The 22,093-nt window shown below is 56.8% G+C and overlaps 1 protein-coding gene across 13 annotated transcripts in view; it reads right to left on the minus strand.

Moving 5' to 3' along the window:
* HSPG2 (heparan sulfate proteoglycan 2) overlaps positions 1-22,093 on the minus strand; it is a 96,940-nt gene that overhangs the window by 15,379 nt on the left and 59,468 nt on the right. For 10 of the 13 annotated variants that reach the window (XM_063105576.1, XM_063105572.1, XM_063105565.1 and 7 more), the window contains 37 exons: positions 21,587-21,679; positions 21,155-21,235; positions 20,754-20,984; positions 18,859-18,972; positions 17,537-17,664; positions 17,307-17,393; positions 16,214-16,272; positions 15,857-16,024; positions 15,629-15,739; positions 13,568-13,668; positions 13,294-13,474; positions 12,384-12,509; positions 12,082-12,234; positions 11,859-12,001; positions 11,405-11,540; positions 11,166-11,320; positions 10,741-10,891; positions 9,824-9,975; positions 9,604-9,739; positions 9,000-9,151; positions 8,702-8,837; positions 8,454-8,605; positions 7,589-7,724; positions 7,261-7,412; positions 6,667-6,805; positions 6,418-6,569; positions 5,684-5,819; positions 5,399-5,550; positions 5,034-5,172; positions 4,173-4,324; positions 3,825-3,972; positions 2,522-2,673; positions 1,950-2,091; positions 1,362-1,513; positions 836-977; positions 590-730; positions 103-237 (listed from right to left, as the gene is read on the minus strand). In XM_063105576.1, the coding sequence (XP_062961646.1) occupies positions 103-237; positions 590-730; positions 836-977; positions 1,362-1,513; positions 1,950-2,091; positions 2,522-2,673; positions 3,825-3,972; positions 4,173-4,324; positions 5,034-5,172; positions 5,399-5,550; positions 5,684-5,819; positions 6,418-6,569; positions 6,667-6,805; positions 7,261-7,412; positions 7,589-7,724; positions 8,454-8,605; positions 8,702-8,837; positions 9,000-9,151; positions 9,604-9,739; positions 9,824-9,975; positions 10,741-10,891; positions 11,166-11,320; positions 11,405-11,540; positions 11,859-12,001; positions 12,082-12,234; positions 12,384-12,509; positions 13,294-13,474; positions 13,568-13,668; positions 15,629-15,739; positions 15,857-16,024; positions 16,214-16,272; positions 17,307-17,393; positions 17,537-17,664; positions 18,859-18,972; positions 20,754-20,984; positions 21,155-21,235; positions 21,587-21,679 (5,116 nt within the window). The remainder of the gene's footprint in view (positions 1-102; positions 238-589; positions 731-835; positions 978-1,361; positions 1,514-1,949; positions 2,092-2,521; positions 2,674-3,824; positions 3,973-4,172; positions 4,325-5,033; positions 5,173-5,398; positions 5,551-5,683; positions 5,820-6,417; positions 6,570-6,666; positions 6,806-7,260; positions 7,413-7,588; positions 7,725-8,453; positions 8,606-8,701; positions 8,838-8,999; positions 9,152-9,603; positions 9,740-9,823; positions 9,976-10,740; positions 10,892-11,165; positions 11,321-11,404; positions 11,541-11,858; positions 12,002-12,081; positions 12,235-12,383; positions 12,510-13,293; positions 13,475-13,567; positions 13,669-15,628; positions 15,740-15,856; positions 16,025-16,213; positions 16,273-17,306; positions 17,394-17,536; positions 17,665-18,858; positions 18,973-20,753; positions 20,985-21,154; positions 21,236-21,586; positions 21,680-22,093) is intronic. The other 3 variants (XM_063105577.1, XM_063105573.1, XM_063105566.1) reach the window with 1 other exon arrangement.

Raw genomic sequence — 22,093 nt, forward strand, 5'->3', positions numbered from 1 at the left:
GGGGGTTAGTGGCAGAGGCAGGATTTAAACCTGGAGGTTCTGAGCTCAGGATCAGGGCTGGAAACAGGAAGGCAGAGCCTCATGGGTTCGTCGGCCCCTCACCATGCACACTGAGGTTCACGACGCTATGGGCCACGCCGTAGGCATTGGAGGCCACGCAGCGGTAGGCACCGTGGTTGCTGGGCCGGGTGCCCACGATGGTGATGATGGAGCCGTTGGGGCTGATGTGGACATTATCTGTGGGGTGGCATCGCAGGAGGTGAGGGTCAGTGAGAGTCGACCTGGCCCTTCTTCTCATACCTTGGTGCTGCTAGCTGGTGTCCCTCTGCCCCATGCCCCTGACCCCTCCGGCCTGGATATGTCCAGCCACAGAGTTGCAGATGGAAGAAGGTAAAAGAATCCTTGGAGACTCCTGGTCCAGCCCCCTCACCATACAGATGGGCACACTGAGGCCCGAAGAAGGGAAGGGCCTTACCCAGGGTCACACAATGAATTTGGTGTGGTCCCCCACCTTCTGCCACGCATCACCAGAGTGGTGACTGCCATGTCCTGACAGTTGCCTCTAGCCTGCCTACCCTGCCCAGCTCACCCTCCAGCTCCTGGTTCCGGGTCTTCCACTCCAGGCTGACAGGGGCTGCCCCATCATGGATGAGGCACTTGAAGCTGGCATCCTGGCCCTGCTGCACTGTGCTACTGGGTGGGTCGATGGAAATGACAGGGCTCCTAAGGCCTGGGGGCGTGGGGGCAGAAGGCTGGGCTCAGCACCCATGCAGGCCCTGCCTCAGCTGCAGGGTCCGCCCCTCCTCCCCCTGCTCGGGGCACCTGCCACACTCACGGTAGGAAGATCCCGCACTGGGTGGGACTGTGACTGTGAAGGAGGCCTCCTGCTCAGGGCCTGAGCTGCCAGCCACGCGGCACACATACTCGCCAGAGTCGGCCGGGGAGACATGGTGGAGCCGCAGCTGGGAGCCATGCATCTGTCAGAGGGAGGAGGGGGAAGTCATCAGGGCAAAGCACTCAGGACTGGGCAAGTCCCGAAGTCAGGATGTACTAAGAGTTCTCCTCGGGTCTCCTGAGCTCAAGGCTCCAGCTGTTGGGGATGGAGGATGCTTCATTCACAGAATCCTAGAAGTCCAGCCCACTAACTTTACAGAGAAGGAAGCAGGCTCAGGAAACGGCTCAGCAGCAGAACCAGGAGAACGCAGGTCTCTCCACTCCCAGGCTGGTGAACTCTTCCCTGAAGTGGATTTTACCCCCTGTAGCCCCCAAGCAGGCTGGAGTTTGCACGAGGTGTGGGGTGCCGAGAAAAGTGCAGATGGGACCTTGCCTGCCCTGGCATCCTCCCCATCCTGGCCCCATACCTGGTGCCGGGCAGGGAGGCTGCCCCCACGCTTGTGCCATGTGACCTGGGCATGGGCCTGCCCGGGCACCACGCAGTTCAGATCCAGGGTCTGCCCTTCAGCCACGTGTGAGGAGGAGGCCTCGATATGGATGGGCTGGGCCAGTCCTGGGGCTGTGGGCACAGGGGGTGGGTGAGAGAGGCTAAGTTGCTGGGGGGTGAGGCAGGACCTGAGGTGGTAGCACTTAAGGCCAACTTTCCTCTGGGAGGTGTAGCAGCTCAAGGGTGGCTGACATGGCTGAGCTCCATTGACCTAAGAAGGGTCTCCTTCCCTGGGGACTAAGATGTCGTACTGAGACCCCAGGCTGGGCTCCCACTGGTTGCGGGGAGGGAGAGGAGGACCACCAGGGACTAGGAACACAGAAGCCGCTAGTCGGGGCTTTGGCCTAGTCAGATCTGGGGACACCTGGGTTGGCGATGATCCTCAGCTACAGAAAACCCCATGTCCCAGGGCAACTGTACAAGCCCTGCTGGGAAAGCAGGAAGGAGCAAGGCCAGGGAGGGGCCCAAGGTCTGTGCCCTTGCATTGCCCACTGCTCTTGTCACTCACCAGGAATGGGACTTGGGCTGGAGGCCTCAATTGTGACCAGGACAGAAGCCTCCAAGGTACCCGAGCTGCTGGTCACTTGGCATGAGTACTCGCCAGAGTCAGCTGGGGACACCTGGTTTAGCCTCAGCAGGGGGCCGTGGACCTGGCCAAGGTGGGGGCGAGAGTACGGAGGGTGAGCTGGGAGGCCCGTGGCCAAGGCCTTCCGATGCCCAAAGCCTCTGGCACCAGTACCCCGGGACTGCCACGCAGTTATGTAGGCTGCGTCCTGTCAAAGTGCCTCTCTTTGACATTAGACAAGGTGGTGTATCTGTCTATTGTGACATTATTTCCCAGTAGGAGGAAGTCAAGTCTGTTGAGTAACAGATGTCCTTTTCTATTCTGCACCATGGTGCTGTGAGCCAGTGGTGGCTGTGCTGTGCCCAGCCTGCTCTCTACCTCCTGACTCCAGTGACTTCCTGCTGCAATTCTCCCCACGCCCCGGGTGCTGGCCCACCTCCCCTTCAGGACCGGATTCAGGCAAGACTGGTGGGGTGGGAAGGAGGGGCGCACCCGGCTTTCTTCAGCTCCCTTACCTGGTGCCGGGCAGGGAGGCTGCCCCCACGCTTCTGCCACGTGACCTGGGCATGGGCCTGTCCGGGCACCACACAGTTCAGATCCAGGGTCTGCCCTTCGGCCACTCGAGAGGAGGAGGTCTCAATTCGGATGGGTGGAGCTCCGCCTGGGGCTGGGGCACAGGGAGAGGTCAGTGAGCTGGGACTCCCACCCCTGTGTCCCCAGCCCCTCTCCTGGGAGCTCAGATGCTCAGCCAGAGGTTGCCTGGGGAGTGGCTTCTCTCCCTTCCCATTCCACTCAGGCCTTGAGCAGCGGGGACAGCCTGCAGGGGTATGGGGGGTGGGGGTGGAGGTGCCTCAGCCTCCCAGCCCTGCCTCCACCATCTCATCTTTCTCCCATGCTCCCAGCACCACTGGGGCCGGCACCTCCTCACAGGTCCCTAACACTTCTCAAGCTTGAGTAGTATATGGCTGAGAACCCAGACTTTGGGGCCAGGCTGCCTGGGTTCAGATCCCAGCTCTGCCAGTCATTTGTGGTGTGACCTTTGGAAAGCTACTTCACCTCTCTGTGTCTCAGTGTCTCCATCCATAAAATGGAGAGAATCATCCCGCCTACCTCAAAGGGCCATCGTGAGGATGGAATGAGTTAGTATGAGTCAATGTAACGGGGCCCAGCACCAAGGAAGTGCTATGTCATGTTTATTACTTAGCAACTCACATGCTGTCATGATTTCTGTGACAGTATGTGCCCCCGAACTACTAATTATCATGCATTTTCCTTTCAATTGGTTCACTTAAAAAGACATTCAACACTTAGCCCCATTACAGACATGAAATAAGGACAGATGTGATGTGTTATGTTTTTTCCCTAATATATTACTACTACTACTAATAAAAGTGTTTATTGGGGGTATCATTCACATCACCCTCCAATATCCCCAGAGAAGCAGATCCAGGCTTTCGGGAACTCACTGAATTGTCTCTGTGCTTAGATAGTACAGTGCAAGAGCTCTACAGTCCCTCTTTACAGACAAGGACAGTGACACACGGAGAGGCGAAGTGGACACTGGGGCTGGCACCAAGCCCGCAGGTGCCAGGTTCCAAAGCCTGTGCTCCCAGGACCTCAAGATGAACAGGAGCCACCCACTTGCCCTGGCTTCTTGGTGCTGAGACTGCAGGGATAGGAGGAGGCAAAATTCTGGGATCACAGGGACAGTTTTTTCCAGAAATGCCAAAAAGCATTTCCTTCCTCCAGCTCTGCCAGCTGGTCTCCTCCCTTCCTCTCTCCTCTCCAACCTCCCAGCCCCACTGTAGGGACCCTCACCAGGGACATGGACGGCACTAGAGCCAGAGGGCTCAATGGTGACCAGGACCGAGGTCTCTAGGGAGCCAGAGCTGCCCACCACGCGGCACACGTACTCTCCTGAGTCAGCTGGAGATACCTGGTGCAGCCGCAGCCGTGAGCCATGGGCCTGAGCAAGGACAGGACAGGGAGACAGAAGAGCAGACTAAGATGCCAACCTGGAGTCCATGAAGGCCTGGGGCCAGGGTCTAACCTCTGACCCAGGCAGGCACTACACCCCCCAGGGGCTCCCAGCCCTCCTTCCTGGGCAGAGCTAGCCAGGGCACCATCATCCAGCAGCCCTTCCACACTTTCCTGCCTGCCACGTACCTGATGGTGAGCTGGGAGACTGCCCCCACGCTTGTGCCATGTGACCTGGGCATGGGCCTGCCCAGGGACCACACAGTTCAGATCCAGGGTCTGCCCTTCGGCCACATGTGAAGATGACGACTCAATTCTGATGGGCACAGCACTGCCAGGGACTAGGGCACAGGAACAGCAAGTTGGGGCGTGGCCACAGTCAGACTTGGGGACTGGGATGGTGGGCTCCTCAGCCACAGAAAACCCCAAGCCCCAGGGTATATAATAATAGTTAACACTTATTAAGCACTTACAGTGCGCCAGGCACCGTTCTAGCATTTTATATATAGTGACTCATTTAATCTTTCGAAATTCATAAATTTCCTGTGACAATGGAAATGTTCTTTTATCTGCATTCTCTAAGACAGTGCCACTAGCCACATGTAGCTAGTGAGCACCTGTAATGTTAGAAACAAATGTTTTTTTTTTGGTGGCTGGCCTGTACAGAGATCTGAACCCTTGACCTTGGTGTTACAACACTGCGCTCTAACCAACTGAGCTAACCAGGCAACCCTAGAAATGGAATTTTAAATTCTATTTAATTTTAATTGCCACATGTGGCTAGAGGCCACCATCTTGGACAGTGCAGCTCTATGAGGTTGGAATGATCAATGTCCCTATTTTGCTGATGAGGAAATTGAGGCTGAGAGGAGAGCATAACTCACTAAGTTTCTTAGTGGTATAGGCAGGATTTGAACCTGGGCACCTTTTGGCAGAGCCCTTGCCCTGACCACCATCCCGATCTGAAAACTGACCCCAAATATCCCTTTCCTTGGGGAACACTGTTCCCTGTGTCTCCCTGCCCCTTTCCCGGGCCTCCGTCAGACTCACCGGGGAGGCTGCTGGTGCTGGGGGAGACCGAGACCAGGATGGAGGCTTCCTGGGCATCAATGTTGTTGTTGGCCCGGCACACGTACTCGCCCGAGTCGGCCACAGACATCTGGTGCAATCGCAGGCGGGAGCCATGGGCCTGGGGGACAGATGGGAAAGAGAGGGACAGGGAGTCAAGGGGCCCTGGGCTCACCAGCTGGTACAAGCCTCCCTTGTCAGACCTGCTGAGGTTGCCTTCTGTCTTCCCAGGGCCCAGTCTGCTGGGGCTTCCATGGCATGAGAGGAGGAGCCCATGGGGCTGTCCCTGCATTGCCCACCCCAGGAGACCAGGGTTCCACTCCCACTGCCATGGCTCCACCCTGTACCTGGTGTCGGGAGGGAAGGCTGCCCCCACGCTTGTACCACGTGATGGTAGCCTGCGGCTGCCCAGCAACCACACAGTTCAGATCCAAGGTCTGTCCTTCAACTACTGTGGGGGATGAGGACTCGATCCTGATTGGCGGGGAGACACTGGGAACTGGGGACAGCGGAGAACAGATATGCAGCCAGAGTCAGACAACAGTGACAGAGACAACAGTGACAGTGCCAGGCACCCCTCTGCCTCCCCATGTATCCACTTGCTGGGGACCCCCTGCCCTCTGTGCTCTCACCATGGGAGGAGCCACTGCCCTGGATGGTGACGATGAGTGAGGTCTCCTGGGAACCGGCACCATTACTGACGTGGCACACATACTCGCCTGAATCCGCCGGAGTCACCTGAGGGATCCGCAGCCGGGAGCCCACGATCTGAAGGGAGCAGGTGTCAGTGGGTGTGGGCAGTGCCCCCACATCTCGGGCACCGCTGCTACCGCCGCCCCCTGGACTCTGGAGCCTCCCTGCCTTGCCTTGTGCTGGGCCCCTGCCTTCTCAGCAGCCTTCTTGAGGCTCCCGGCACAGTGCACGGCCTGTCTCTGGGCTGAGGTGGATGGTACTTTGGTCTTGGTACTGTTCCCACCCATCACCTCTCCAGAACGCCTGCTGAGGCCTCCCATGTTGCCCCGGTGCCCTGCTGGGACTGCTATTAAACTGCGTTTTCATTCGGCATGTCTGCCTTGCCCTCTACACCGTGAGCTGCCTAAGGACAGATGCCTGTCTTATTCCTTGTGGGACCTGCAGTGCCAGGCACAAGACTTGGCCTGGAGCAGCTTCTCAGGGAAATCTAATGAGTGAGTGGATCCAACTGAGGTCAGGAGGACTTATTTCTGTATGCTCAGTACCATCAGGGCCCGTCCAGCAGGAGCTCAATGTTTGTTGAGTGAATGAATGAGCACAGAGCGAGGTGCTGAGAGCCTCCCATCCCCCGACTTCCAGTCAGGGCCGGGCACCCTGCCTGCTGACTCCCTACCTGGTGCCGGCTGGGCAGACTGCCTCCACGCTTGTACCAGGTGATGGTGTGGGGGGCCTGGCTGGCAACCAAGCAGTTGAGGTCCAAGGTGTGCCCATTGGCCAGGGAGGCAGAGGAGGACTCAATGCGGACAGGGTATACCACGCCCTGGGCTGGGAGGGCAAGATGGAAGGTAGCGTGTGGGAGCTGCGGAGGGTGGGGTGGGCCCCTAGCAGCCTCCTACCATTTGCTGTGCTCCGAGACACTCACAGTGGGAGGGGCTGAGGCGCTGCTGGATGGTGACGAGGACGGAGGCTTCATGGGTGCCCGAGCTGCTGACCACGCGGCACACGTACTCCCCAGAGTCAGCTGGGGTCACCTGGGGCAGCCGTAGCCTTGAGCCATGAACCTGGGAGGGGCAGGAGGGAGGAGACAGGGCCCTGGGGCTTGCAGCCAGGCTCCTTATTCCCTTCCCTGGCCCCTCTCCTGGCCCAGACACCTGGAGCTTGACAAAAGCTCTTCCAGGGGAATCATCATTCATGACCCTTCTATTCCCTGGCCCCAGCATTAGGATGGTCCAGCCTGCCACCCTAGCCATGCCAGAGACTGCTGAGATGGCCCCCAGGAAAAGGGAGGGACCAGCATATACTGACATGCCGTGGGGCAGGTGAGGTAGGCAGTGAGAGCCCATCTGACAGAAGAGGACACTGAGCACCAGGGAATCAAGTGACTGGCCTAAGGTCACATAGCAGGCACGTGGCAGAGCAGCGTCTGAAAACGAATACGCCTGCATTCAAAGCCTATGCTCTTTCTACTGCAGCTATGAGGGTCCTACAGGCCCTGCCTTAGCTCCCCACCTCCTACCTGGTGCCGGGCAGGGAGGCTGCCCCCACGCTTGTGCCATGTGACCTGGGCATGGGCCTGTCCAGCAACAAGGCAGTTCAGATCCAGGGTCTGCCCTTCAGCCACGTGTGAGGAAGACGATTCGATCCGGACTGGGGGGGTGACCCCGAGTGCTGGGGACAGAGAACAGAGGGTCAGTCCTAGAGGCTGGGAAGGGAGAAGAGATGGGTGTGAGTGGGGGCCTCATGGGGGGGACAGGCTGAGACTTGGCCTCCAGGCCCTGCCATTGCTCGAACAGGGAGCTTCCCTGGGCTGGGCCCCCAGTCCTGCTCTCCCCAGTGCTACTCACCAGGCACAGAGCCTACAGGCTCAATGGTGACCAGGACGGTAGCCTCCAGGGGTACGGAGCCACCCACCACACGGCACACGTACTCGCCCGAGTCAGCAGGGGACACTTGGTGTAGTCTTAGCAGTGAGCCGTGGGTCTAGCCAGAATGGGAGTGGGGTCAGAGGGAGCCCTCAAAGGACCCCTGCGCTTGTAACCTACAACCCACCTCACTCTCTGACCCGAGGCCTGGCCATTAGCTCTGGAGCAGTTTCCCCATCCTGCTTAGTCGTGGGGAAGGGGAGATCGGTCTCAGGAGTGGGGCGGTAGGCAGGAGGGGCCCGATGAACTGGGCACACACCAATCCCACATTCTGTCAATTCTAAGACACATGTTTTAATGTCCCCGAAGTTAAGATGCATCTACAGTGTATAATCTTATAATTATAAATGGAAGCTTTTTTTCTTACTGGTAAATAAAATAAAGGTGCATCTTGTAATCAGAGCTATCCTAAATTCTATAAAATACAGTAGTAATAATAGCAATGGTACAAGTAATAATAGCTCATAGCATTTTCTATGAGCCTGAGCTCTCAGCACTTTGCATATGTATTAATTAACTTATCCTTAACAATTCTGTAAGGTAGGTACTATTATCACCATTTTATAGATGCTGAAACTATGGCACAGGGAGGGTAAGTAACTTGCCCAAAGTCACAATAAGTGGTACAACCAGGATTCACAGCCAGGCTGGCCGGTCCTAGGTGCTGGGTTCTAACCACTGCACTACACACGTGTGCGATGGGGTTCTGCCCTTCCCAGTGCTACTGACCTCTACCACCCAGGAACCCTCCTCTTCTTCTTGGTCTGTCCATCCTCCAGTCCCTTACCTGGTGCCGGGCAGGAAGGCTGCCCCCACGCTTGTGCCATGTAACCTGGGCATGGGCCTGCCCAGGCACCACGCAATTGAGATCCAGGGTCTGCCCTTCAGCCACATGGGAGGAGGAGGACTCGATGTGGATGCGCTGGGTGCTGCCAGGGGCTGGGGGATAAAGTGTCATTGGTCAGTCCAGTTCTCTAAAGCTGCCCCAGCCTATCCTCTGTCTGTATCCCAGCCCAGCCTGGTGGCCCCACTCACGGTAGGCAAAGTTGGCCCCCTGGGTCCCAGTTACTGTGACCATAATGGAGGCCTCCACACCGTTGCTGGCCCGGCAAACGTACTCCCCTGCGTCAGCTGGTGAGGCCTGGAAGATGTACAGGCGGGAGCCGCGGACCTGGGTAGCCGTGGACAGGGGTGTGTGAAGGGGGCTTCCTGCAACCAGAGATACCCCCACACCTGCCCCCTGAGCTGGGAACTGTCGGCTTCTTAGCCCAGGGGCTGGGGCCCCTACAACCCACTGTCCATGGCCCCCTCCCATGTTCCTGGTGCCGTATACCTGGTGTCGGGTGGGAAGGCTGCCCCCACGCTTATACCATGTGACCTGGGCATGGGCCTGCCCTGCCACCACACAGCTCAGATCCAGGGTCTGCCCCTCAGCCACCGTGGAGGAGGAGGACTGAATCCTGACTGCTGGGACGGGTCCTGGGGCTGTGGGGACAAGGGTGAGGGTAGTAGGTGCTCCCCAGAAGAGAGAGTGGAACTGTCCAAGCTCATCCTTGTGTTCCAAGGCCAGGCCCATGTTTCGGGGGATTTGGTGGTCTGTGCTTGATGTCCTCAGCTCAGCTGCTCTAATGGGAGGACCAGGGCATGGGCCAAGCTTTGCAGAGAGCAGCAAAGAAGTGAGAGAGTTGAGGGCAGCTGAGGCTAGGAGAGAGAAAGAGGAGGCAGGACTAGAAGCCTGAAGAAGGATGTGGCCAGAGAGAAGCATGATGGGAGATGGCAGATTACTCAGACAAGTGCGCTCTGCCTGGGTGGGGCCCAGAGGCCAGCTCCAGTGTGGGCCCCCCTGCCCTCAGTCGGCAACAAGGGTCACTTGGACTTCACCACTCTGGAAGGCTCTAAACTTCCTCTATCTTTCCATGTTACTGGGAGTCACTCACCAGGGATGGAGCCAGAGGGCTCGATGGTGACCAGAACGGAGCTCTCCAGGCGCTCAGAGCCAAGGACCACGTGGCACACGTACTCGCCTGAGTCGGCAGGAGACACCTGGTGCAGCCGTAGCAGCGAGCCATGGGTCTGAGTACAAATGGGGAAGGTTGGGAGGTGTCGGTGCAGCCCTATCCAACCCCTCCAGTAGACTGGCCTCAGGGGCTGCTGTACCTGGTGCCGGGCGGGGAGGCTGCCCCTGCGCTTTTGCCACGTGACCTGGGCATGGGCCTGCCCGGGCACCACGCAGTTAAGATCCAGGGTCTGCCCTTCCGCCACGTGTGAAGAGGAGGACTCGATGTGGATGCGCTGGGTGCGGCCAGGGGCTGGGGCACAGAAGGGCTGGTCAGAGGCCAGGGCTCTTGAACCCCAGCCTGCAGCCCTGGGGCAGAGGGCCCTGGCATATGACTAGGCCCTAACTTTGGAGCGCTGATTTTAGGCCTTTCTGGGGCAGAGAGCACACTCTTCTGCCTCAGCACAGCCAGCTCAGTGTGCCTTCTTCTCTCTCAACCTCAAGCTCCCAGGTCAGGGCCCATCTACCCACCCATGACTTCTTGGGGAGGAGCTGCTGTGGCTAGCAGGGAACCAGAGTCCTTTACTGTCCAAGCGTGCCAACACTCATGATACAATCCTCTTCTTTAGAGTGTTTACCATGTGCTCACCAATACTTTCTGTTGCCACCAGCCCACGTAAACCACACCATGATCAAGCAGGTAGGTGGTATCGTCCCATTTCGCAGATGAGAAAACTGAGTTCCCAAAAGGCAAAATAACGAGTTCAAGGCTGATGAGGGGCAGAGCCAGGATTTGAACATAGGTCAGCCTGACTCCCAACTCAGTGTTCAACCCTGACACTCTGCCAATTTCTGACAAATTCTGAAACAGTATCCTTTCATGCGGCCCCAGGTAAACTGGACCAACTTTGCCTCCACCTTCAGTTCCCTCATTTCCCCAAGCAGGTAGTGGAGGGTCAAAGCCTGCCTGGGATGTCCCCTCTGTCCTGATGCCACTGAACAGACTGCAGGCACCTTTCGCAGGAGCAGTGGGGAGATCTAGGGGTCAGCCCCTGCCCAGCCCCACCCGGCTTCTCACCTGGGGTGTAGCTGGTGCCCGAATGGGTGCTGTGGAGGATGGAGACGATGATGGAAGCCTCCTTGGGGCCTGACCCATTCTCCACCCGGCACACATATTCTCCAGAATCAGCTGGCGACACCTGGGGGAGCCACAGCCGGGAGCCGTGGACCTGGGCCAGATAGGGGCAGAAGTATGTGAGGACAGGGGTGGGGGCTGTCGTCTCTGCTCCCTCTGAGCCTCAGCGATTCACTCATCAAACCCTTACTGGCTCTGCTTGGAGCCACCCCATGCCGGAAGCTGGGGAGAGAGGGAAGTAAGACTGGACCCTGCTGGTGGGGAGTGGGGTGCGGTGTGCAGCCTCCAGCAGGGCACAGGCACAGGCCCAGGCCCAGCCAGAGCCCTTGACCCCTGGGGCCCCAGCCACAGGCCCATGGACCACATACCTGGCTGTGGGGAGGCAGGCTGCCCCCTCGCTTGTACCATGTGACCTGGGCAGGGGCTGACCCTGTGACCACACAGTTGAGGTCGAGCGTCTGCCCTTCGGTCACAGAAGGTGATGAGGACTCAATCCTGACTGGCAGTGAGCTGGCACCTGGAGCTGGGGCCAGAGGGAGGGGTAAGCAGGTCTTCGGGGAGCCCTGGCCTATCTTTCCCATTCCCTTAGCCCCCAGAGGCCCCGCACCTGGAAGGACGACCACCTGGATCCGGGCCTGGGCAGTGCCTGCAGGGCTGGTGGCCACGCAGAGGTAGAAGCCAGCATCAGCGGTCGTGATGGCTGGGATGAGCAGTGTGGCAATGTCCGTGCGCTCGGACCGAGCCTGCCGTGCAGTGAGAAGATTAAGCCACCCACAAGCCAGCCTGGCAGGAGCTAGCCAGTGAGGGTGGGCAGGGAGGCATAAAAGGTGGAGGCAGGCACAGAGCCAGTATTACAGCTCAGTGGGGGCACCAAAGAGGACAGAAGTGGGCCACAAAGATGCTGGCAGGGGCTACCTGCCAGGTGCATATCTGGGTAGGCCACCATCATGGAATTGAAGGGACCAGAGAGGCGAAGATGGGGTATGGGGGAGAGGAGGAGGGCAGACGGCCAGTGCTGGGACTCTGCTGAGCCTGTGTGCCTGCGGGGTGGGTCTTCTCACCTGTGGGGGGAGGCTGCCCCCTTCCTTCCTCCAGGTGATAGTGGCACTGGGCACACCTGCGGCCCTGCAGTACAGCCTGACGGTGCGGCCTTCATGTACTTGGGTCCTCTCTGGGCTCACCTGGACCCTGGGCCCACTGCCCCCTGCCAAGAGAACCCCATGAGAACAACTCTCTAGACTGTCCATGGGTTCCCAGACCCCACCCTCTGTGCATCCCCCTCACCGTGCACATGGAGCACGGCCCTGGCCACGTGCTGCCCAGAGCTGCTGTGGGCTCGGCACAGGTACTGGGCCTGATCCGAGGGCTCGACGGCAGGCAGGTGCAGGATGCCACCACGGATCTGTGCCTTCTGAGGGAGCTGGCCACCAGGGCCCCCTGACAGGAGACATGGGGTCAGCACCCACCAGGACTGGCATGGCTCTGGCCCTCTGGGGGGTTGTAGACCCCACAGCCTAGAGTCCTGCCCCTGACCCCCCACATCCAGGACAGCCAGGCCCTGAATGTCATTCCTGCCACAACCTCACCTGTCCACTCAAGGGTGGGCGTGGGGCTCCCCGTGGCGCTGCAACGGAACTCCGCCGGCTGCCCAGGCTGCACTGTGAGCTGCGGCGGGTGGATGGAGACCACAGGGGCAGATGAGGTGCCTGAGGCTGATGAGGGAGGAGAAGGGAGATGTGGTCAGGGTGGGGAGTGTCACTTGACCCACAAAAAAAGCCTGCTTGCCGCGCTCTCTGTCTCCACTCGCAGCCAGAGGGAGCTCTTACAACATCAACAGGATCTTGTTACCTCCCCACTTAAGACCTGTCCACCTGTCCATGGCCCCCTGTTGCTTTTAGAATAAAATCCAAACCCCCTTCTCCGATGCACCGCATACTGCACGTGCACTCTCTGCCCACGCCTTCAGGTTCCTCCCTCAGCTCCAGCCACGCTGGCCTTGCTGCTCCTGAAACACACCCACGTGCTCCTGCCTTGGGGCCTCCGCATGGACTGCTCCCTCTGCAAGAACACGCCCTGCCAGCTCTCTAATTGGCTGAACATCTTCTTTTTCTTCAGGTCTCAGTTTAGATGTCACCTCCTCAGAGAGGCCCGCCCTGACCACCCCACCTAGAGTAGCCCACGCTTCTCCCGCCCCATCTCTCGCTGTCTCCTCACTGTTTATTCCTAGCCTGGCACTCATTCCCACGGTGAGGGTCTTGTTCATTCATTTGCTCCATGCTTCTGGTCTCCCCACTATAGCAAATAATTTTAGAGGGCTGGGATCCTGTTCGTCTTTCCCTCCCCTGCTTCCTCAGGGCTGAGACCAGCACCTGGCACCCTGTAGGTGCTCAGAAACGATCAGCTGGATGAGGAGATGGTGCGCCAGTCCTGGTAGGCATGGTGGGGGGTGAGGGAGCGGGGGAGTGGGAGGGTCAGGTATAGAGATGAGAGGTGTACCCTGCACGTGCAGCGTGGCTGTGCCCTGGTCCATGGCGAACATGTTGGAGCCAGTGCACACGTAGGTGCCTGCGTCACTCGGCTGTACGCTGCGAATGGTCAGGATGCCGTTGAAGTCCATGGCTCGGGAGGGCAGTTTCCCATTGTGGAGGCGGGTCCACACCAGGGTGTACGCTGGAGACTGCAGGGTGAGGGGGATGGGTGGACATCATGAGAGGGGCTCAGAGGCCCCAGAAGGCAGATTCCGCCCATCCCTACTCCCTGCCCTGCCCACCTTGCTCTTGGCTGTGCAGATGAAGGTGACATCGGCTCCAGGGCGTACGCTCTGGCTCCGCTGCTCCTCCACTGTCACTGTGATGGGCTTGCTTGGAGCCTCTGCCGGGACAGGAAGCCCCCCAGTGAGCTGGGTGCTGTCTAGGACCCTGTCCTGTGGCCACGTTCACTTTCTCCATCACCTCCTCTGGGTATCACTTCCTTCCTGGTCTGGCTAAGGTGCCATGCCACTCCTGGTGCCTCCCTCCGTCGTCCTGCCCTAATCATTCACATTCTCCCCGTAGGCGCCCAGCAGCCAGTGGGATGCCGCGGGAGAACATCACACCCCGAGTGCACTTGGCTCCAGTTCATGATCACAGACCACAAATGAGTTCGTAACACTTCACACTTGGCTCCTACAGGCTTTCTCGTCTGGTTTGAGTTGCTAGCCTCCCAAACAACTATTCCACACCTCCTCTGATCTCCTCCCACCTTGCTCTTCCACAGCTGCCGGCTTCAACTCACTGTTGGGAAAACAGACACTACTAGCCAGGAAGTTGCCCATCTTCCAAATCTGTCCACCTCCCTCCTCCCTGGTCCCTGAAGGATGGGACCACCCTTCTCCTGCCCCTCTGCCCCTGTGCCCCTTCTGAGAGCTGGACCCTCCCAAGGATGTCTTCCTCTCCTGCTACATCAGTCTCTTCTCTCCCTCTCTGTGGGATCCTTGCGCTCCACAGACAAATGTGTTCTAGAATTTCCCATTTCTGAAAACATGCTCTCCCAGCTACTGACCCATTTCTTGGCCTCCCTTCAGAGCCAAGACCCTGGAAAGAGCTGTCTGCACTTGCTGCCTTCCCATCCAGTCTTTGCCCCACTCCCATCTGGCTTCTACTCCTCTCCACTGAAAACCGCTCTGGTCAAAGATGACCTCCGAGAGTTATTTCTCTGCCTATGTCACTTCCCAGCGGCAGCTGGCAAGGCTGGTGTTCTCCTGCAAGCTCTGCCCCTCCTGACTTCCCTGACACCACCCTCCCCAGTCCCTCCTATCCCGCTGGCTGCACACTCTCAAATTGACACGCTCAAATCAAAGTTCCTTGGGCCTCTGTCCTGGGCCCTGTTCTCCAGCCACACTCTCCCTGGCCGATCTCATCCTGCCCCATGGCTTTAAACACCATCACTGGACCAACAGCTCCCAAACTTACTTCTCTGGCTGGGGTCTCTTTCCTCAGTTCAGACTCACTTATCCAAATGCCTGCTCGATGCCCCCACTTAAGTATCTTCCTTTATTTTCCTAAATCTTGAACTTTAACAAGACCAAACCAAACAGGTGATTCCCTCTGACCTGTTTGTAGCACACGCTGCTGGTGCCCCACCCACATCCCGTTTCCCTGTCACTTCAGTGCCTGCCTGCTTGACCCCAGCCAGCTGCTGCATTTCTTTGCATGAGGGCTTTCTCAGGCCACTGGAGCCCACTGTCATGTCCATGCAGTGGGACAGAAGTGTAGGGGAATCAATGCTCCCAAAACAGGCCTCAGTCAACAACTAATAGGAGCTGGCATGCATGTACCCCAGCTCCCTGGACCCCAGTGCAGGGTGGCTCCATAGTGCACATTTTATACTAGCTCCCAGAGTTTCCTTGGTCGCATTAAGCAACAATGGCTCATGGTGGGACCTGCTTGATTACATATCTTTTATTGGATGCCTTCCCTTCCCTGTCTCCCTTCACCTCCCTGAAACACCTGCACACAAATCTTTGTCTCAGACTCTGCTTTTGGGGGAGCCCAAATGAAGACACCTTCATTGAAGCCTCCCTCATCTCAGTAATGGCACCCCACTCACCCAGTTGCTGGAATCCAGACCCCTGGGCATCATCCCTTGGTCTCACCCTCACTGAGCACAATCGAGTTCTGTGATTCTGCCTCTACTGTGGGTCTTGAATCCATCACCCCTCCCTATCTCCATGGCCACATGTCTGGGCAACCACTATCCCTTCCCAGCAGATGGGTTCACCATCTGCCTGGCTCTGCATCTACAGCCTAGCACATGACAGGCAGCCTTGGGGAGGGCGGCAGTAGGGACTCACCAGTGACCAGCAGCTCTGCCCGGCTGGTATTGGCATGGTGGAGGTTACGACAGGTGCAAATGTAGACCCCAGCATCCGAGGGCTGGACACTGGGGAAGTGGAGCTCAGAGCCTGGAGGGGAGGGGATGGGAGCTCGTCAGTGCTGATGGACCCCTTTTCCCATCCAGTCCCGTGCCTCCCCTCCCCTGGGGTGGGTCAAAGGGCTGAGGAGCCCAGGGCCATGGGTACCTTGATGTCGTTGCTGGGTGCTGCTGGGCACAGGCCGCCCATCCTCACGGGACCAGTAGAAGTAGTGGGGTGGGCTCCCACTGACCTGGCACCGCAGGGAGTGGGGACCACCTTGGGGCACTATGCTCCGAGCAGGATGGATTTGGACCATCAGTGGGGTTTGGTCTGCTGGAGGTGGGGGACAGGAGAGGCCATTCAGGCAGGAAGCCCCCAGAGTGCAGCATTATCTCAGATATCTCTGCTCTCCAAAGATTGGGGTGCCCCACCCTCAGCCTTGTACCCAAACTAGTACACCCCAAACTCCTTAGGCTCCCTGCCTTGCCCATCACCCCCACCCTGGGCTATGGTCCCACTTACTCTGTGGCAGGCACCGGCTCCCTCGCACATTGGGGTTTCCTACGTAACCTGGAGCACACCTGTAAGGAGGAACAAGGACCAGGTTTGTCAGGCCCCAAGGGACCACCAGTGCCTCATGGTGGACTAGGGGAGCCAGAAGTTCAGCCAGCTGCCTGGAGTGGGTGAAGAGGCTCAGAGACCTGTTAACACTTTGGGGGCCAGGAAGACCCCAACACAGGACCTCAGTGAGTGAGAAGGGAGTGTAAGGGAGTTTCAGCAGGTTGAGTAATGAGGGAGGCAAGATCTTTATTCTCCAGGGAAATAATCATTCAACAAATATTTATTAAGCAACAATTACATGCCAAGCACCACACTAGGTGTAGGAAATACAACAGCAAACATGATGAAGTCCCTGGTCTTATGGAACTTACTAGGTGGGAAACCAGCATGGAAACTCTACGGAAAATGAGTGAGGGAGATGTACCAGGCTGTGAGGCACAGAGAGGGGCATTATCCAGCCCTGAGAGTCAGGGAGGCCTCCCAGAGGATGGGACTGCTGATCTGTTGTATTCCCTCAGAGGAGGCTGTACTTTTCTTTCAGAGAACTGATCGTGGTTTATAAATATGTATTTGTATGATTACTTTTTCCCTGTCATGTTTCCTATCACAGGTGGTAACTCCATAAAAATTGAAACGGAGTCTGTTTTGTTCATCACTTTATCTCCAACACCTCAGCACACTGCATGGCACACAGTAGATGCTCAATAAAAATTTGCCGAACGAGTGAATGATGCTGAGTCTTGAAGGCTAAGCAGGAGTTATCCAGGAAGGGGAGGTTTGGGTTGAAGAATGTTCCATGCAGAGGGAACAGCACATGCAAGACCTGAACACTGAGAATCCGAAAAGTTAAGCCCAGCTAGAGTGTAGATTGGGTGTCAGAAGTGGGATGAGACTGATACATGTAAGGCTGCTTAAGGAGCTCAGGCTTATCCCAAGAGCAATGTGGATTCTTAGAGTTTTGGGCAGGGAAGGGACATGATCCTGATAGAGATTTTACTGAGCAACACCATATCATTTACCCCCCTTCCTTTCACCACTCCTGTTTGCAACTTACTGCTCACAGTACTGGCCAGTGTAGCCGGGTTCACAGGCCGTGCAGCGATACCCACCAGCTCCCAGGCTCTCACAGGTGCGGGAGAACCTGGGATAGGGGAGGCAAAGGTCAGCCTGTAGAAAGAAGCCCACTCCCTATCCTGCTACTTCCACTTCTGCCTCGAAAGTCAGGGCAGTGTCCTCCACCCTCTGGTGGGAGTCTGTCCTTGGGCTGTGAGCAAGGGCACCCACATGTTCTCTGGGTTGGTCAGTGGGCAGGCACAGGGCTGGCAGTCCTCAGGTGTCCCAGCCGTGGCATCTCCATAGTAGCCAGGTGCACACAGCTCACAGAACTCCCCAGCGGCATGGTGCTGGCATTGCTGCAGGGCACAAGGATGTCAGACCAACCACGTGGCAAAACCTACCAAAAGCTTTTCAGTTCTACAGTCCCTTCACCTGTACATTCCAAGTTTGTGAACTAGGGCTGGCCCGTGGCTCACTCGGGAGAGTGTGGTACTGATAACACCAAGGCTATAGGTTCGGATCCCATATAGGGATGGCCGGTTAGCTCACTGGGTGAGCGTGGTGCTGGCAACACTAAGTCAAGGGTTAAGATCCCCAAGTTTGTGAACTAATCTTGAGGAAATAATCATGGAAGGGCAGAAAGATTTCATTACAAGGATATCTCCTCAGTGGTGATTATAAAAGCAAAATGCTGGAAATAAATCTAAACATCCATAAATAGAGAACTAGAAAAATTAAAAAGTACATCCATCCAAATTGCTATCAGAAAAGATGTTGATGTATTTCTTACAATTTTCTACCTAAATACCTGTAATATCAAAGGAAAGAAAAGGTATATACGTGGGTATTTGAGGGCATAAATTTGAAAATACATGCTTCAACATAAAAATGTGCACGTTATATATTCGCCTCCATAGAGATCCATGTTTGTCGTATTAACATAGTGTGTTCTTTGCTCCATGTTTAGCATGTGGCTCTGTCAACCACCTGGCCCTTGACCATGTACCCTGTAGGGCTATACAGGCACCACTCTGAAAAGTCCCAGTATAAAAAAATACTCAATGATATGGATAGCCATTCTGGAACTAGCAAGTGAAAACAGGTGATTGCCAAACATGATGGCCCTATGTTTATTTGTAAAATGAAAAGTGTATTAATGTGTATAAATATTTGCCTAGAAAAGGAGCAGTAGAGCTCTCATGGTGACTGATTCCTCCAGGTGGTAGGATTACAAGAGATTTTTACTTTCTTTTTGGTTTATCTCTGTAATCTGACTCCTCTACAGAGAACATGTGTCACTTTGGGGATAAGAAATAATAAGAACCAAAGTTTTCTTTACAAAGAAGGACATTATTCCACTGCTCTGGCCACTCTCCATTGCATGCCCACAGTCCCTCGGTGACCTGGCTGGCTGACCCAGGCATTTTGACTTTGCCCCTGGATCTAGGCCTACCTTCCTAAGCCCACCCCTCCCTACTGCACACCCAACCCTGGTTCCCCACCCAGGCCCAGCCGAGCTGTCCCCTGCCCTGGTCTTGCTTGCATCTCACCGAGCAGGCCCCGGTCTCTGGATGGCACAGGTCTGAGTGGCCGTTGCATTCGCACAGCTCACAGTGGCCGAGGTAGAGCCCACTCCCAGTGCGGGTGTAGCCGGGGGCACAGTCCTGGGAGGCAGAGAGGAAGGTTGGTCTCCATTCCCAACGGGATCCCATCCAGAGCCAGTGGACCCAGAACCCCTCTCCCCCTAGCAACCCTCCAGTTTCTAGACTCTGCCTGGCTCTTGGAGGGGAAATCCGGGGCCCCACCCTCCACCCCAGCACCCCCTCTCTATAGCCCTCTGCCTCTGACACTCTCTCAACACTCCAGAGCTGCGGTAGTGTCTGCCCTCACCCTGCCTGGAATCTCCAGCAGCCACTCTGAATCTAGTGAAATAAAATTTCATCTCTAATGGGAAAGCCCCCCCCGCCATCCCCAGCACTTCGTTCCTGAAAGTTCTTCTGGTAGGAGGGGTCTTTATTGGAAAACTTAATCCCTAAATGGAAAAAGCAGGCTCAGGTGACATAGATCAGTAATGAGCCCTGAAGATCCTTACAGCTACGTTTACATCCATTAAATAAAGCGAAAGAGGCAGTACACGCAAAAGCAAGCATGTTTCCACACATTCTAGATGAGTAATCTTGGGTTTGACAATGAATTTCCATTCGCTGCTCCTTCTCGGAAGCCTCCCTGGGCCCGCCCTCTCTTCCACTTCAAAGGGATGTTTATAAATCTGCTCTGCTTCCCTCCAGAAAATGTACATCAAGGATTTTGCTTTCCCCAGTGCTCCTCCTTCAAAATGTGCTAAACTTTGATAACTTCAAGGAACATGAAATTCATATATGTGGATTTGAAAATTCTTGTGGCCACAGAAAAGGTGCACAGATGTAAAACTGCAGAGATGCGCGTTTCCCACCGGGGAAGCCCCTGAGTGGGGGGCTTACTGTGCCCACGCCTGACCTCCCTGATGCCCACTTGGCATTGCAGCCCTGCCCCCTCCAGTGATTCCTCCTTCCCCCATCTCAATATTCACTCCTCAATCGTTAACCGGGCACCTGCTGCGGGCCCAGGGGTTTGGTGATGAACCATCAGCCCAGTTGACCTCTTGCCCTCTTAGAGGTCACATCTCTGGCCAAATCCTGCAGAGGCAAGTGACAGCCCTCTGTTTCTCCCTCATTGCCCTTCCTTCCAAATAGGGCTCCCCGCCTCCCTCTCTCTCCCTGCCCCAGTCATCCCTTTCACCAGCAGCGGATGACTTTTCCTGGGCCCAGCTCCGATCACAGGGCTCCCTTCACGGTTTGGCTTTCCCTGCTGTGGGAAGCTTCCTTCCCCGCCTTATGAGGTGGGGCCCTCCCTGACTTTCCAGGGTGCCCCTGCTGCATGGCAGGCTAGTTCCCTGCACGTTCCTCCTCTGAGCTTCTCCTTATTCTGCCCGCCTGCCTACAGTCGCACCCCACTCCATGCCAGTCACCTCCTGGAGGCATTTCCATGTTCTGCTTTGGGCTAGAGTCATCTGTGTTTCAGTACTTTTCCCCTGTGTCTGGTGGGCACCCTGATGGCACGAGCTGGGTCTTGCCCTCTGGAGAGAGCAGCCCATGCTTGAGGTGCTGCTTCCCAGTGATTAAAGTCAATCAGGCCTGGGTTCAAATTAGTTTCTGCTGCACGTTAGCTGTGTCGCCTTATACAAGTCACTTGTCCCTCAATGCCTCTATTTTTAAAAAAATTTGTTAAAGGGGCTAATTATACATATCTCAGGGCTGCTGGGAGGAATAAATGATGCAGACGATAACACAGAGTGCAGGGGGTCATGGTAGTTGTGACAGTAATCACAGGCCATGGCAATGCCAGTCAGTCAGCTTGCTGAAGGCACTGTGCCTGAGCAGAGGTCGCCGGGCTGCCTCACACTCACCTGGCAGGACAAGCCGACATAGCCAGGGGGGCAGCGGCACTCTTCCACCTCAAGGGCCTGGGGTCCGTCTGAGGGCCCAGGCTGGGCGATCTCCAGGCTGACTGCACTGATGCTGGCTGCCAGCGGAACTGAGGAGAATGTGGCCCGGACCAGGAGCTCATCCAGGTCAGCCAGTGCCATCAGGAGGTGCTCACGGGTGGCCGGCTGCCCGTCGGGCCGGCGCCAGAATTCCTGGGTGGGGGGGATGGCAAATGTCAGTGAGGGGCGTTGGGCTCTGTGTGCTGCTCCTGCAGCGCCCCACCCCCAACTCCTGCCTTCCTGGCACTGGCATCAAAGCCAGACTCCACATCCAGGTGAAGGGTGGGATAGGGTCAGACACGGTGTGGCCAAGTGCTCCTTACCTCTCGGAAAATGATCTCGTAGGTCTTCCTCTCGGGGCCCTGCAGCGCTGGCTGAGAGGCCACCAGCATGATGTTGTTGCCCTGGGGAGACACCACCGGGGTTGGGAGGGGAACTGAGGGGCTCTCAGGAGGACAAGGGGTCCTCTAGAAGTCCCAAACTCTTCTCTGCAACCCCCAGCCTCTCCTCTCTCTGCTCTCCCAAGCTCATGTGCTCAAAGGAGTCAGCTGCCCCCACTGCCTCCTCCTCCCAGCAGCTGGACCCCTGCCTGGGTAGTAGTGTCCAACCAGGCACTACAGTGGGGGTGTGGGCCTCACTGCCCCCCCAAGCCCGTGCCAGGCCAACTGAGTGGTGGACTGAAAGGACAGGAATGCAGGGGGTGCCCACTGCCATCTTTCCCTGCTGCCTGCCCGGCGTGGAGTCCAAGTGCTCACCGTGATCTGGATGTCAGGGTCAGAGAGCGGGCTGCCCTGTGGCCCCGCTGTGTAGGAGAGGGTGTAGCGCAGCTTCCCACCATAAGCTGCCACCTGCAAAGAGGCAAGCCCAGTGGTCACAGGCAGAATCTGCCCTCATCGGGGTGTGTGTGCTCAACCATACAGGTAAGGGGCGGAGCCTCTCGAGGCCTTTTTGCACGTGTGCTGCAATCACCCCCCCAAGCCACTATGGTGTACAGTCTATGGTTGCCTAGGTAACAGGACACCGCTTTGTTCCTCCACAGCCTCCCACATGATGGTGATGACCCTGAGCAGCCTCTTCTCTCTTTTACGGGGTTCTCCATTCCCCACTGACAGTCCCAGCAAACAAACTCCAAGTCCTTTTTCATTTATAGGAATTTCCCATAAAGCAGACAGTGACCACTGTGGGGAGGTCGCAGAAGGTTCAAAAGTTCTCAGCCACAGGGGTAGAGCTGAGGGTGCCCCTTGGAGCCCTCATCTTCTGAG

Source organism: Cynocephalus volans, chromosome 8, assembly GCF_027409185.1.
Source record: "Cynocephalus volans isolate mCynVol1 chromosome 8, mCynVol1.pri, whole genome shotgun sequence".
Lineage (NCBI taxonomy): Eukaryota > Metazoa > Chordata > Mammalia > Dermoptera > Cynocephalidae > Cynocephalus > Cynocephalus volans.